This window comes from Chinchilla lanigera, unplaced genomic scaffold, assembly GCF_000276665.1.
Source record: "Chinchilla lanigera isolate Chin_1 unplaced genomic scaffold, ChiLan1.0 scaffold00007, whole genome shotgun sequence".
NCBI classification, from domain to species: domain Eukaryota; kingdom Metazoa; phylum Chordata; class Mammalia; order Rodentia; family Chinchillidae; genus Chinchilla; species Chinchilla lanigera.
In genome coordinates, this window is record NW_004955408.1 from 28,571,208 (window position 1) to 28,588,385 (window position 17,178).

General features: G+C 39.6%; 1 protein-coding gene across 2 annotated transcripts in view; it reads left to right on the forward strand.

Annotated features, from left to right (window-relative positions):
• The window catches only part of Simc1 (SUMO-interacting motifs containing 1), a 68,049-nt gene that overhangs the window by 8,836 nt on the left and 42,035 nt on the right, over window positions 1-17,178 (forward strand). The window contains exon 1 of one of the 2 annotated variants that reach the window (XM_005376372.2): window positions 13,525-13,620. The exons of the other annotated variant lie outside the window; for it this stretch is intronic. Within the exon in view, the coding sequence (XP_005376429.1) occupies window positions 13,540-13,620 (81 nt within the window). The 5' untranslated portion in view covers window positions 13,525-13,539. Of the gene's footprint in view, window positions 1-13,524; window positions 13,621-17,178 lie in introns of those variants that run through there. 2 annotated transcript variants of the gene reach the window in all.

Here is a 17,178-nt window from a genome sequence, read left to right on the forward strand (position 1 = left end):
GTTTTGCTCTGGCTGTTTGCTGTTCGGCTGCCATTCCCCTATTGCTCTTGCTGCTTTGTTATCTTCTGCCTCGGAGCCAGCCAAGTATGGACTGAAACCTCCACAAACTGTAAGCTAAATAAACCTTTCCTTCCTTAATTTTGGACATTGTGTATTTTGTCTCAGCAACAAGAGAAAAGTAACCAAGACATACATATATATAATTTTTCTGCACTCATTCCTTCACCAAAAGCAAAATATTTAAAAGGTGACCAAAATTCAAGGTTAAAACCACAATACTTTGATTAATTAACTTGATTACAAACATATGTAAAAACAACATTAAAAACATATTAAAAGAACTATTACAGTCACAGTCCTTGCAGCCCATTAACATGACAAGGCATGGCAAATCTGAAAAACAGGGATCTCCTATAATTCAAATACATTCTTTTTTTGTTTGTTTTTTGTTCTTTTTCGGTACCGGGAATTGAACTCACAACTTTGCGCTTGCCAGGCAGGCACTGTGCCGCTGAGCTAAATCCCCAGCCCCTTAGTTCACATATATTCTTATCATCAGGTGAAAGGCTTTAGTTCATTTTTTCATTGTCCTATTCTTAACAACAGCATTCTCTTCTATTTCATCCTTGCAGCCCAAAGCTCCATTAGGGCCTCCCCTCTGGCCAAATGTTTCAAATCACTCTGCTGGCCAAAAGCTCTCAACAGTAACGATGCCACCATCCCAACAGTAGATTACATTGAATTTCTTCTTCTACCCAGACAGTATTTCTAAACACAAGGAAAATGCAGAGCAATTTCCTGCCAAAGCACAGTATACTACCTGGGAACCAGCAGCCAATGCAATTTTTCTCAATTGAAGGCTCCTGAGCTTCATCTTAACCGGCAACATTTCCATTAATGCTCTGATTTTCCAGAATCCGTTTATAGCATACAGGGGCTGCCTCTTTGGCCAGTCTCTCAAAACTTTTCCAAATTAATTCCAAAGTTTTGTAAGACACATGGCCAGGCAACATCACAACAGTGACTACTCTCGGTACCAATTTTGTCTTAGCTACTTTTATGTCATTCCTGAGACACCATACCTGACACCCACAACCAAGGAAGGAAAGGTTTATTTACCTCACCATTTGTGGAGGTTTCAGTCCATACACTGCTGGCTCCAAGGCAGAGTGACACATAGCAGAGGGCAACGGTTATTGGTGGCAGAAAACAGCAAAAGCAGAAAGAGCAAAAAGGAAGGAGCAGCAGCAAGCAAGTCTCTTTCCCTTGCTTATATTGTATGCAGGCTTCCCACCCCAGAGTGGGTGTAGCACTCAAACTCAATCCCAGCATTGGATCATTGTTTGTATTTTATATCTTTTGGATCATTGTTTGTATTTTATATCTTTTGGGTTTTTTTTTTTGTCTTTTTGAGAAATGGTTTCACTATGCAATTTAGGCTGGGCTTGAACTCACTTTGTAGCTCAGACTGGCCTCAAATTCACAGAGATCCAGGGGCTGGGGATTTAGCTCAGCAGCACAATGCCTGACTGGCAAGCGCAAGGTCATGAGTTCAATCCCCAGTCCAGGAAAAAAACAAACAAACAAAAAAATTCACAGAGATCCTCCTGCCTCAACCTCCTAAGTACTAGGATTACAGGTGTGTGCCACCATACCTGACAGTCTTAGTTAAGAAATTTTTCTTTATACGAACCTATATTATACAAGTTATACAGATATATTCCTTAAAATCAACAGGTTTTTAATTTCTTTAAATTTTTTAACCTTTAATGTGGTTTTTTTCTATAATGGAGTACTACTCTGCCATAAAAAGGATCAGCTTGAGACATTTGTAGCTAAATGGATACACCTTGAGACTATACTTTTAACTGAAATAAATTAGACACAAATGTTCAAATATTGTGTGGTTTTCCTGGTGTGAAAAACCGAAAGTGTAGTGGTGGCACATACTTGTAGTCTCAGCACTTGGGAGGGAGAAGCAAGAGGATTGCCATGAGTTCGAGGCCAGCTTGGGTTACATAGTAAGTTCAAGGCCAGCCTAAACTACATAGCAAGATCTTGCTGAAAGAAGCCAGGTGTGGTGGCGCATGCCTGTAATACCAACAACCAGGAGACTGAGGCAGGAGGATCGTTGTGAGTTCGAGACCGGCCTGGGCTGCAAAGTGAGCTCAAGGCCAGCCTGAACTGCATAGTGAGACCCTGTCTTAAAAAGAAAAAAAGAAAGAAAGAAAGAGAGAACTCTAGTAGTATGATGAATTCTGGATGGTGTGAAGTTGTCCCTGTGGGAAGGACTGCTGCCTCAGTTACTTCATGAAGAAGATAGGAGGATTAGCTACGATAGCTTTCAGTGATGGCATCCCTGCCTGGGAAGGGATGGTCTTTGAAGCACTTCCATTAATAAACCAGTCAGGGGACCCTGGGATATGTTCCAAGGTCATGTGATGGAAGTGAGTGAGAGTAAAATCAGGAATCTCAGTGCACTCATGTTGTGGGGTGGAGCCTGGGGTGTCAGGTATTGGGACAAGGTTGGCAGGGTTAGAACAGATGAGCCACAGAAGGTAACCAAGGGTTGTAATGTTATGGCAAAAGTCTCCTGGCATAAGTTGGGCTGTATTTTATAAGAGATTGATTCTATTGAGAACAAACCAGAGATTATTTAATTTGAGGTTAGCCACCCTTCCTCCCATTTGCCAATCAGGGAAGTGGGTGAATGGGCCTGAATTGAGGGTATAGGACTTGAAACTGGGGCCGGAGAGAGAAGGGTTAAATCATAATGGCTGAGAAGGTTAGAGAGGTTGTATGAAGACCTGTAGGGGCTGGTGGGAAGTAATCTTTTGGACCTCTGGGATAAGGGGTGCAACTGATGCTAGGATCTGTAAACAGAGAGGTGAACCTTTTATTACAGGGTCTAACTGTAAATAGGCAATAGCTTGGAGGGAGTCTCCAGCTGGCTGTGCAAGTAGTCCTAATGCTTGTTGCTTTTTGCTGTTCAGAAATACAAAGAAAGGTTTATTAGCATTGGGTACAAGGCATAAAGAGAGCATGAGCCATAAAGAGTGCCCACTTGAGGACCCAAAGGAAATGGGAATTAAGTCTGTTTCTGATGTTCTTTCTCTGGGATCTCCATGGAAGGCCTCATAGAAGGGTTTTGCAATGAGTGAGAAATTTGGGATCCAAACTTTAAAAGAGCTAAAAAGCCTCAGGAAGGAAAGGAGATCTCATTTTGTGATGGGAAAGAAAGATTGTTAGTAGCCTGTTTTCAGGAAGTGGGTATGCAGCAAGTGGTAGGGATATGTGGTAGGAAGTGGGTATGCAGCAAAAATGACTTTTTGCTGTACTAGCTGGGTTTTGTGTTATAAAACACAGTATGCCTTTTTCCCTCAAGAATTTAAGAAAGGAGATAGGATGGGATGTAGAATCATTTTTCAAGGGACTGCAAAGCAAAAAGGTCGTTAGCATATTGGAGCAAGTGGCTAAGGGCAAGGTCGAGGGATTGGAGGTCCTTTTGTAATTCTTAGCCAAAAATGTGGGGGCTATTCCAAAATCCCTGGGGAAAAACTGTCTGTGTGAGTTACTGGGTAAACACAGATATGGAGTCTGTCCATGTAAAGGTGAAAAGTTGTTGGGAATCAGCTGAGGGAAATTAAGTAAAGAAGGTGTCTTTGAGGTCTAAAACAGTGAAGTATTGAGTATGGGGGGGATATGGGAGAGGGAGTGGAGGGGTTGGGGGCCACTGGGTAAATGGGAATAACATAGATCTTGGACTAGTTGGAAAGGACGATCAGGTTTTTATAAGGAAGGATGGGAGTGTTTGGGGGGAAGTGGGTAAGGATGAGAGTGTGAACTTTAAGAAAGCATAGATAATGGGCTGGAGGCCAAGATTGCTGGCTGAGCTAAGGGGGTGTTGGTTGCCTACGACACCTCAAGTAGGACCTCTCAGGACTATTTTGAGGGATTGGTGGTATAAGGCTATGGAAGGAGTTTTTCTGTCCCAAACAATAGGGTCAGTTTGTGATTTGGTAAGTAGGATTGCCTCACAAGGGAGGGTTTCAGGAGGGGCTATGACTGGTAAAATAAGGAAAGGGTCAGAAAGAAGTGAGAGAATATATAAAGATTCCCCCATGTAATGGAGCATATCTCTTACCAAAAGGGGTGTTGGACAGTGGGGGAGTAACAAGAAAGAATGAGTGAAAGTCATATGGCCTAAAGAATAATGTAAGGGGGGAGTCTTGGCTGGTGTTTGTATTAGGCTCTTCATTCCAACAACTGTCCCAAATAATCAGTAAGAACAGAGAAGATGGCCCAAGTCAACCAGAAAGGAAACCTGCTTTCCGGGTACCAGTGGATCCATTGATGATATCATAGACGGGGCTTTGGGCTGGACCACGTCATTTAGCAGCTGAAGGTAAGCCACCAGGTCTTTTCCAGATGTGTCCGGGTGCCTGGAGGGAAGAGAACTCAGGAGAGGCGGACTTCCTTATAGGGCAGTCTATTTTCCAGTGACCCCACTGTCCACAGTTAGGACATGGCTTTGTAGGAGATCTGAGATTAGGACAAGCTTTTGCCCAGTCGCCTAGATTGATGCAGCAAAAACAATTGATAGGTGGGTGTGAAGTGGAGCCTTTGGCAGGTTTTCCAGCTGGGGGTCAAACTAGAGAGGCCAGGCTTTGATATTTGGCTTTAGTCTTTTTCTTCTAGAGTTCTTTGTTCCTCATCTTGCTTATTGAAAATTTTCAAGGCAAGGTTTATGAGTTCCTTCTGTGGTGTTTGGGGTCCAGCTTTTAACTTTTGGAACTTTTAGTGGATGTCTGGATAGGATTAGGAGATTAAGTGGAGATGTAGAAGAATTAGACCTTCAAGAGGGTAGGGTGGGTATTTGTATATTTAATCATGGTCTCTGAAAGGTGCTTCATGAAGAGGGCTGCTTTTCATCTTCTCCCTGGATGATTCCTCAGAGGCACTCATAGTCAACCTAGTTTTATTATTTTTCCATTCCTGACAAGAGGCAAGTGATCATATGATCATAATCTGTCCTGCCATAGTTGCTAAACTGATATGTCCACTCAGAGTTCTGCCTTGGGAAATGCTTTAGCTGCCTCAGCATGCCTATCAGGGTGTTGTGGTGCAGCTTATTGGCATGGTTTTCAGCTGCCTACCCTTTCATCATCAATAAGGGTGGACAAGAGAATAAGGTAAATATCTCCCCAAGTGAGGTCAGACATTTGAGTGACTAGGAGGAATTCTTTTCTGAATTTATCAGGATTTTCTAAAAGGACTTACTCTTTGTTGGAAACAGTCTTGATCAGTAATTGAGAAAAAAAACAAGAATGCAAACAAGCCCCTCAACCCCTCCAACCTCATGGAGGGATAGGATAGAATGAGAAGTGGTCTGAGGAGATATGGGGTGAGAAGAAAGAGTGTGCCTGAGCAGGAGAAAAGGGCAGGTTTGAGGAGGGGCTGGGCCAGAGGAGGTGGGTGGGTTGATGGATGTTGGAGAAGAGGTATGCTTGGAGGAGGGGAGAGCTAGTGGTTGAAAGGTGGTGGGCCTGTTTGAGGTTTTTGAAGAATTGGGAGTCAATAGGGCAGGAGATCAAGGGTAAAGGTGTGCTATTGTTGGGTGGGGAGTGGGAATAGGAGTTTTTGTTAAATTAGTTGTGCAGAGAGGAGATTTTTGTTCAGTGAAAATAATTTGGAGGGAAGGACAGAGGGAGGGTTGTTCGTGTAGGGTAAAAGAAGCTGTGGCTATAGGGAACCTCTGACCATTTGCCATTTCTCTGGAGGAAGTTATCAAGGTCTTAGGGAATTAGGATATTGAAAATACCCTCAGCTGGCCGGCATGACCCATTATCAATTCTAGTGCTGTATACAAGAAACACATTTAACTCAAAAGGAAATTCATAGACTGAAAGTGAAAGGATGGAAAAGAGTCCTCCACATGACAGGAACCCAGAAAAAAGCAAGGGTAACTATTCTGTTTGCAGACAATGTAAACTTCAAACCAAGAATGATCAAAAGAGATAAAGAAGGTCACTACATACTTGCGAGAGGAAAACTTCAAGAGGAAGAGATAACAATCTTAAATATGTATGCATCAAACATGGGAGCACCCAACTATATAAGACAAATCTTAATAGACGTGAAAAACCAAATAACTAACAACACTATTGTAAGGGGGGACCTTAATACCCCATTGACACAAAGTGATAGGTCAGCAGGACAAAAAATGAGCAAATAGCAGAACTGAACAAAACTTGTGAACAAATGGACTTAGGAGACATTTATAGAGTGTTGCACCCAACAGCATCAGAATACACACTCTTCTCAGCTGCACATGGGACTTTCTCTAAAATAGACACATACCAGCCCGTGGAACAAGCTTAACTAAATGCAAAGGAATTCAAATTATCCCATGTATTTGTGGGGTTTTTTTGTTTTTTGTTTTTCCAGTGCTGGGAATCAAACTCAGGACTTTGCACTTGCCAGGCAAGCCCTGTGCCGCTCAGCTAAATCTCCAGCTCCCTATCCCATGTATATTATCTAACCTTAGTGCAATAAAATTGGAAATTAATGACAAAAGGTAACTCAAGAGCTCCATAAACACATGGAAAATAAATAATATCGTAACAACCAATGGACAGAATTTCTACCAAATTGGTAAACACATGGAAAATAAACCAGAATTTTTCGGGGCTGGGGATTTAGCTCAGCAGCAAAGCACCTGCCTGGCAAGCGCAAGGTTGTGAGTTCGGTTCCCAGTACCGGAGAAAAACCAAAAAAAAAAACAAAACAAAACAAAACAAACAACAACAAAAAAAAAAACAGAATTTTTCTACCAATTTCACAGAAGAAATTAAACAGTATCTGCAAGCAAATGAAAATGTTAATACAACATGCCAGAATCTGGGATGCACTGAAAGCAGTTCTGAGAGGAAAGTTTATAGTGGTGAACTCATATATCAGGAAAACAACGAGAACAAATAAATAGCCTAATGCTGCACCTCAAACTTTTAGAAAAAGAACAAGTCAATACCAAAGCCCCAAGAAGGGAGGAAATTGTAAGGATCAGGGTAGAAATTAATTCAATTGAGATGAAGAAAACACTGCAAAGAATTAATGAATGAAAGAGTTTGTTCTTTGAAAGAATAAATAAAATTGATAAACCTCTAGCTAACCTTATCAAAAAAAGAAAAAAAAGGACTCAAATTCATGCAATAAGGAATGAAAAAGGTGAAATCACTACAGATCCTATAGAAATTCAGAAGATCATCAATACCTACTTTGAAAATCTTCACTCCCATAGGATGGAAAACACAGAGGAAGTGCACAGATTCCTAGATAAGTATGAATTACCAAAGTTGAATCAAGAAGATATAAAAATTTTGAATAACCCAATATCAACTATGAAGATTGAAAGCGTAACTAAAAAAAAAACCTACCAACAAAGAAAAGCCCAGGTCCTGATGGATTCACAGCTGAATTCTGCAAGAATTCTAGAAGACATTCAGAGAAGATTTACTGCCAACACTCCTCAAACACTTTAACAAAATTGAAAAGGAAGCAATTCTCCTTAATTCATATCTGGAGGCAAGTATTGTATTGATACCAAAACTAGAGAAAGACCCAACCAAAAAAGAGAACTACAGACCAATCTCCCTAATGAACATAGATGCAAAGATACTCAGTAAAATACTAGCAAACAGAATTCAGCAAATCATCAAAAAGATAATACACTGCGACCAAGTAGGATGCCAACACTTATTCATGATAAAAACCCTACAGAAAATTGGCATAGATGGACTTTACCTCAATCTGATAAAAGCCATCTATGACAAACCAACTGCCAACATCATACTAAATAGACAACTAAAAGTTTTCACTTTAAAATCAGGAACAAGGCAAAGATGACCGCTGTCACCACTCCTATTCAACATAGTTCTGAAACATTAGCAGGAACAATTAGACAAGAAAGAGATATAAAAGGAATAAGAATAGGAAAGGAAGAAGTGAAATTACCATTATTTGCAGATGACATGATACTCTACATGGAAAACCCCAAACTCCACCAGAAGACTCCTAGAATTAATCAACAAATTCAGTAGCATAACTGGATACAAAGTCAACACTCAAAAATCAATAGCATTCCTATACACAAACAACAAACACACTGAGAGAGAAATTAAGAAAACCATACCTTTTACAGTAGCATCCAAAAAATTAAAATATTTAGAAATCAATCTAACAAAAGAAGTAAAAGATCTATACAGTGAAAACTACAGTGCTCTGAAAAGAGATCAAGGAGGATTTCAGAAAATGGAAAGATATTCCTTGCTCATGGATAGGAAGAACCAACATTGTGAAAATAGCTATACTTCCTAAATTGTTGTACAGATTCAATGGAATTCCAATTAAAATACGATTAGAATACCTCACAGATCTATAGACAACATTCCTAAAATTCATCTAGAATCAAAAGATACCCAGAATAGCAAAAGCAGTCCTGGGCAACAGAGACAAGGCAGGTGGCATCAAAATCCCTGACTTGAAATTATATGACAAAGCTACTCTGATAAAATCAATATGGTACTGGCAAAAAATACACACTTGAGGATCAATGGAATAGACAGGAAGATGCAGTCAAAACCATAAACACACTAAGCCACCTTTGACAAAGGAGCCAAACAAGTTCCCTGGAAGAAACATGGCCTCTTTAATAAGGTGCTGGAAGAAGAAATGTTGGTGCTAGATAAACTGGCTTACCACATGCCAAAGACTGAAACTAGACCCATGCACCAAACTCAAGTCAAAATGGATTGCAGATCTAAATATTAAAACAGAAACACTAAATATACTGGAAGAGAATGTAGGTAAAAATCTTGAAGACATAGGGGTAGGCAGAGAGTTCATGAACAAAAACCAAACTGCATGGGAAATACTTCAAATAATCAACAACTGGGATCTCATCTTACTGAAAAGTTCTTGCACATCAAAAGAAATCACCAGCAGAGTGAAAAGAAAACCCACAAATTGGGAAAAAAATTCTAGCTGACTGTCCCTTGGACAAAGGACTTCTATCTAGAACATATAAAGAATTAAAAAAAACCAGACCCCCAAAATTTAAACACTCAATCCAAAAATGGGCATCTGAGATGAATGCACACGTCTCAAATAAAGAAATACAAATGGCAAATAAATACATGAGAAAATGTTCAACATCATTAGTCATTCATGAAATTCGAATTAAAACAACATTGAGGTTCCATCTCACTCCAGTAAGAATGCCTTTCATTAAGAAATCAACCAATAACAAATGCTAGCAGGGCTGGGGAGAAAAAGGAACCCTTCTCCACTGCTGGTGGGAGTGTAGACTGGTGAAACCACTGAAAATCAGTTTGGAGATTCCTCAGTAAACTAGGACTAGAGGTCCCATTCAATCCAGCTATTCCCCTTCTGGGTATTTTCCCAGAAGAACTGAAAACATATCACAGCGATATATGTGCACCCATATTTATAGCAGTGCATTTGTAATAGCTGAATCGTGGAAGCAACCCAAATGCCCATTAACCAAGGAATGGATAAAAAAAATTGTAGTATTTTTATATAATGAGATATTACTTAGCTATAAAGAAACACAATCTTGAGGCTTTTATAGAAAAATGGACACAACTAGACACCATATTCATAAGTGAAATAAATCAGACCCACATGTATAAACACCATATTGTCTCAGTAGGGTAAAAACCTGAGTGAATAAACTCTAGGAGGTGCAGTAGACATTGTGAAATGGAAAGAAACTGCTCAAAAGGAAAGTACTACTGGGATGAGGGAAAAGAGGAAAAAAGGGGAAAAGTATGTGTATGTGTATACACAGGATAGCTAACATAGTTGTACTACTGACTTTTATTGCTCTATTGAAAGGAACAGTTAATGTTTAAGTGGTCAGTCTTACATGTCTATATTTGTTTATCTAAGTATCCAATTTGAAGATATCAATATGTAATACAACAACCATTGTTAATTTCCTATCATCTTGTCTGAAATTCTGTATTGCTTGTATTGTTTTTGTGTTGTTTTCTAAATGTATGTATGTTTATGTTTTTGTTCTTTTATCTTTAAAATTAAAAAAAGGATGAAATCACTACAGATCCTGTAGAAATTCAGAAAATCATCAACACTAACTTTGAAAATCTTTATTCTCATATGATGGAAAACACTGAGGAAATGGACAAATTCCTAGATACATATGAATTACCAAAGCTGAATCAAGAAGATACAAAAATCTTAAACTCGGTATCAGCCAACAAAATTGAAAATGTAAGCCAGGCGTGGTGGCACATGCCTGTAATCCCAGCACTTGGGAGGCTGAGGCAGAAGGATTGCTGCGAGTTCGAGACCAGCCTGGGCTACAAAGTGAGCTCAAGGCCAGTCTGAACTGCATAGCAAGACCCTGTCTCAAAAAGACAAAAAAAAAAAAAAAATTGAAAATGTAGTAAAAAAATTTACCAACAAAGAAAAGCCCAGGTCCTGATGGATTCACAGCAGAATTCCCCAAGAAACTTAGAGAAGACTTAATTCCAATATTTCTCAAACTGTTTAATGAAATTGAAAGGGAAGGAATTCTCCCTAACTCATTTCTGGAGGCAAGTATTACCCTGATACCAAAATCAAAGACCCAATGAAAAGAGAACTACAGGCCAAACTCCCTAGTGAACATAGTTGTAAATATTCTCAAATACTAGCAACCAGTATGCAGCAAATCAAGACAACCAGATGACATAACCAGGTGCAATTCATCCCAGGAATGCAGGGATGATTCAAAAATCAATTAATGTAATACACAAATCAATTAATGTAATACACTATATCAGTAGAGCAAAAGATAAAAATCACATGATCATCTCAATAAGTGCACAAAAAGCTTTTCTTTTTTTTTTTAACTGTGTAAAGCATGTGTTTATTAAGCCTTAGGAAAGGAGATCCTGCCATTTGCCAAAATATGTCTGAACATGGACACTATTTCCCTAAGTGAAATAGCCAGACACAAAAAGCTTTTGATAAAGTCCAACACTCATCCTTGATGAAAACTATACAGAAAATAGGAGTATAGTCATCCCTTGCTATATCACAGTTCACTTATTACAGCTTCACTGTATCACTGGCTTTTTAAAAAAATATATCTAATTCTGTATTGTGGAGTTTTCACTATATCACGGGATTTTGCTGTATATAAGTATTTGTATAATATTTGTGATTTTAATTTTGCCTAAAAATTTTAAAAGAATATAAAAATGTTAATTCAAACATATTAAAAGAATATTAATTGAAATAAAATATAGTACAGTATATATTTCATCAGTGGATGAATACTGTTGTTACAGTTGATACATTTTGTCAAGTTGAGGAGTCTAAAGGCTTACCTAAGTGACTGAGTAGTTCCACATTCTTGGGTGAAAAGGATGTACCCTTCCTGCTCTAGGATGTTTTTTGGTATTCATCCTGATCCTATGCAAGAGAAGGGTGCTGAGATGGTGTGGGTGTGAGCGGATAGCCAGTATACAATTTAAGGGAGGAAAAGAGGCTTGCTCCCCACCCCCACTCTTCTGCTCTTGCTGCTTTTGCTGTCTTCAGCCACTATAAACTGTTGCCCTCTGCCATGTGCCGGAGTTAGCCGAGTATGGACTGAAACCTCCACAAACTGTGAGCTAAATAAACTTTTCCTTACTTAATCCTGGGTGTTGGGTATTTTGTCTTAGCAACAAAAGAAGAGTAACTAGACAGAATTTGGTACCCGGAGTGGGGTTGTTGCTGTGACTGTACCTGACCATGTGGTTCAAGAGCCTTTAGAAATGGTTTGTGCGAAGTGTTTGGAAAGGTTTTGAGATGTCGCCTGAAAAAATAGAGCCAGAATGCCTTGGGCTGTTCTGTATGAGAGATTCTGGTCAAAGCTCAGAAGACTAGAAAGCTGATAGAAATTCTGCTAGTAAAGACCACCCTTGGGAGGTTTCTGCTAGGAAGGACTGCATTGGGTATTGGACTCCAGATGATGTGTGTTATGGCTTGGCAGAAAGTTTGTCTACATTTTGCTTGTGTCCAGAGACTCCCTGAGACTGAGATTAAGGGCAGCAGACTGATTAGTCTGACAAAAGAAATTGCAAGGCAGTTGAATGTTGGGGCAGTAGCATGGCTATTATTTGGGGCTTTTAGCCAGATTTATGTTAGGAATCAAGAGCAAAGAACTCAACAGGATTAAAATGTGAGTTTGGCCAGAAAGAAAACTCCAGTAAAGCTGTGGATTGCAAAGTTAGAGCTGAGGAGATCTTGACTGCTGAGGAGGAACAAGAGAATAGAAAAGATGGCCTGAGGGCATCACTAGGAGCAGTAAGTCTCCACTCTTTGCAGCCTCAAAACCGCAGAAGTGACTTTACTTGGAGAAGAAAGCGGCAGAGCACCATGTTCCAGAATGGCGGCAGCATAGAGAATTTGTTCCTCAGAATCAGATTCACAGTGTTCAGCAACCCAGGCACTCAACCTCTATAGCCAAGAGAGGAGAAAGCCTGGCTCCAGCTGGCAGCAGACCTTGGCATCATCCATATGGCACTGGTTTTAGGCACATGCCGAATGCAAGAGTTCTGAGGTTAAGAAGGCTTCCACCTAGATTTCAAAAGGCCTGGGAGACCAGGCAGTGTTCCCCTGAGAGGACAGTGTGTGAAGCTGTGAGTGTGAAACAAAAGGTGCATTGGAGAACCCAGAAGTTTGAAAAACCCAGGAACATGGATAATCTAAGAAAAGCTGCAAGGAGGGAGCATAGCAGGCCTAAGAGAGAAGCTGTTGGAGCTGTAACCACCATAAGTGCCTTAGAGGTAGAGTTAAGCAAGCCCTTTGGAGCTCACAATGTGCCACAGATTGCTTCAGATGCTGGACATGGAACTACAGGACGTAATGTTTGCCCTGCTAGATTTTGGACTTGCTTTGGTCTCAATGCTTTGTATCCTTCTGTTTGTATCTTTTGGAATAGTAATGTTTATCTTGTGCCATTGAATGTTGGAAGTGTTTAACTTCATTTGTATAGGGACTTGCAACTAAGAGTTTGCCTTACATCTTAGAGGAGATTCAGGACTTGGACTTTTCAGCAATGCTGAAACTGTTAGGGCTTTGGCAACTCTTGCAGATGGACTAAATGCCTTTTGCATAGAGGGATGTGCATGAGTATTTGGGGGGCAAAATGTGTAGGATTCTAATGTCTTTGTATGTGGAAACTGGTTTAAAGAAATGTCTTTGTTTGCCAAGTTGACAAGGGGTGGATTGTTATGGCTTGCTTCCCCGTGCCTGTGCTTTTGCTCTTGCTGCTTTTGCTCTCTTCAGTTGCCATGAAGCCACTTCTTGCCCTTGGCCGTGTGCCACTCTGGCTTGGAGCCAGCCAAGTATGGACTAAAACCTCCACAAACTGTGAGCTAAATAAACTTTTCCTTCCTTAATTCTAGGTGTTGGGTATTTTGTCTCAGCAATGAGAGAAAAGTAACTAAGACAACCATACTGTACACAATGGAAATGCAGTATGCCAGTATCCCCAGCCTGAGCATGGAAGATCCACCTGGCCGAGCGAGGCAGACCCTCACCGGACAGGTACTGCTTATAGGTGAGGAGGGCACATGGCACCACCCCAGCCCTTACCAACACTGTGAGCCAGCCTGGGCTGGGCAAGTGGTGCAGGCCAGGTGCTGGGCTCTGCTTGACTGTGTTTCGGATGAGTCCCGCGTGCCCAGCTCCCCAGCCTACTCCTGCCCTCCATCCTCACCTTCCCCATCCTCCCCTCCTGCCCTTGGAGCTGAGCCATTGATTCTCCCAGGCATTCCCAGGTGCCACCCCAGCTGGAAACCGAGTCTTTGAGAAGTGTCTCCCCGAGAAGGCATGCAGGAGTGTGGCAAGGGTTTTTAGAAATGTTGGAAAGGATTTTTAGGAATGTGGGAAGGGTTTATAAAGCCTTAAAATATATGTAAATAATAAATGTAGTGCCACCACTTCATGGATTTTTACCTGTCGTGGGGGGTCTCTGGAACGTAATTCCCCTGATAGGTGAGGGATTATTGTAGATGTTCTTTACCTCACTCTGATAAAAGCTATCTATCACAAACCAACAGGCAACATCATACTAAATGGACAAAAACTGAAAGCTTTCACTTGAAAATCAGGAACAAGACAAGGATGTTCACTGTCATCACTCCTATTCAATATAGTTCTAGAAATATTAGCCAGAGCAATTAGACAAGAGAGAGAAATAAAAGGAATAAGGATAGGAAAAGAAAAAGTGAAATTATCATTACTTGCAGATGACATGATACTCTACACAGAAGACCCCAAAAACTCCACTAAGGCTTATACATTTAATAACCAAATTCAGTAGCGTAGCTGGATACAGACTCAACACTAAAAAATCAATAGCATTCCTATACACAAACAACAAACACACTGAGAGAGAAATTAGGGAAACCACACCTTTTATAATAGCATCCAAAAAATCAAATACTTATGAATCAATCTAACAAAGGTAGTAAAAGATCTATACACTGAAAATTACAATACTGTGAAAAAAGAGATTTCATAAAGTGGAAAGGTATTCCTTGACCATGGATAGGAAGAACCATTTTGAAAATGGCCATTCTCCCAAAATTGTTGTACAGATTCAGTGCAATCACAATTAAAATACCATTACTATACCTCATAGATCTAGAGAAAACATTCCTAAAATTCATCTGGAATCAGAAGAAACCCAGAATAGCAAAAGCAAACCTGGGCAACAGGGGCAAGGCAAATGGCATCACAATCCCTGACTTGAAATTACATTATAAAGCTGCTGTGATGAAATCAGCATGATATTGGCAAGAAAACAGATCTGAGGATCAGTGGAACAGACTGGAAGATGCAGCCACAACCACAAACACACTCAGGCACATTATTTTTTTTTTTTATTTTAAGAAATAAAAGAAGGAAAACATTAACAGACATCCATTTACAAAATAGCATAAGCATAATACAAACAAAACAGAGTTACAAAGTTATAGGAAATTAACAATGGTTGTGGTATTATTGATATCTTCAAAGTGCTTTCTCAAGAGAACAGAGAATTACAAGATTGATTAAACAAGTAATCTTAATCTGTTAACTGTTCCTTTCTGTAGAGCAGTAGAAGACAGTAGTACAACTATGTTAGCTATTCTGTATATACATACTTACATAATTTCCCCTTTGTTCCCTTCTCTTTTCCCATACCCCAGTTGCCCTTTACTTTTGAGCATTTTTCTTTCATTTCATTATGTCTATCATACCTCCTAGTTTTTATTCACTCTTTCAGGCCTTACACTAGTGAGACAAGATGATTCTTACACATGCAGGTCTGATTTATTTCACTCATGAGTATGGTCTCTAGTTGTGACCATTTACCTACAAAGGCCTCGAGTTTATCTTTCTTTACAGCTGAGTAATATTTCATTATATAAAAGTACCACAATTTTTTTATCCAATCCTCAGTGGATGGACATTTGGGTTGCTTCCACAGTTTAGTAGTTACAAATTGCACCGCTGTGATATGCCATTTTCAGATCTGGGAAAATACCAGGAAGGGGAATAGCTGGGTTGAATGGGACCTCTAGACCTAGTTTTCTGAGGAATCTCCAAACTGATTTCCACAGTGGTTTCACCAGTCTGCATTCCCACCAGCAGTGGAGAAGAGTTCCTATTTCTCCACAGCCTCAGGCACTTTATCTTTAACAAAGGGGGCAAACAAGTTTATTGGAAGGAACATGGCCTCTTTAATAAATGGTGCTGAGAAAACCAGCTCACCACATGCCAAAGACTGGAACTAGACCCATGTCTATCACCATGCACCAAACTCAAGTCAAATGGATTGCAGATCTAAATATTAAAACAGAAACACTAAATCTACTGGAAGAGATTATAGGTAAAAATCTTGAAGACATAGGGGTAGGCAGTGAGTTCATGAACAAAAACCAAACTGCATGGGAAATACTTCAAAGAATCAACTGGGGTTTCATCTTACTGAAAAGTTTTTACACATCAAAAGAAATAAGGTATAAAAAAAACATGAATTGGGAAAAATTTTTAGCCAACTTCCCCTCAGACAAAAGATTTTTATCTAGAACATATAAAGAATCTTTAAAAATGAGTCCCCCCAAGTTCAAAGACCCAATCCAAAAATGGTCATCTGAGATGAATACACACTTCTCAAGTGAAGAAATACAAATGGCAAATAAATATATGAAAAAATGTTCAACATCATTGGTCATTTGAGAAATACAAATTAAAGCATCACTGAGATTCCATCTCACCCCAGAAAGAATGGCCATCATCAAGATATCAACAATAACAAATGATAGAGGGGCTGTGGGGGAAAAGGACTGCTCCACTGTTGGTGAGTGTGTAGATTGGTGAAACCACTGTGGAAATCAGTATTGAGACTCCTCACAAAACTAGGATTAGAGGTCCCACTTAACCCAGCTATTCTTCTTCTGGGTACTTTCCCAGAAAAACTGAAAACATACCACAGCAATATATGTCAATCCATGTTTATAGCAGCACAATTTGTCATAGCTAAATCACACAAATAATACAAATGCCTGTCAGCTGAGGAATGGGTAAAAAAGGTGTGGTATTTTTATACAATGGAGCATTACTCAGCTATTAAAAAAGATAAACTTGAGGCTTTTATAGGTAAATGGATGCATCTGGAGACCATACTTTTAAGTTAAATAAATCAGACCTGCATGTGTAAGCATTGTATTGTCTCCCTAGTGTAATAACCTCAAATTGTAAATAAAACCCAAAAGGTACAGTAGATATTGTGAAAGGGAACAAAATTGCTCAAAGGGAAGGAACAACTGGGATGAGGGAAAGAAGAAAAGAAAGAAAGGGGAAAAATATATTTGTATATACAAGTATATCTGGGATAATTGCACTGCTGATGTCTGTTGGTTTATTGAAAGGAACAATTAATACTTAAGTTTTTTTTACCAGTTTTGCACTTTTATGTCTGGTAATCTAAATAACTAATTTGAAGACAACAGTATGCAATATAACAGCTGTTGTGTACAGATTCAATGCAATTCCCATTAAACTACCATTAGCATACCTCACAGATCTCGAGAAAACATGCCTTAAATTCATCTG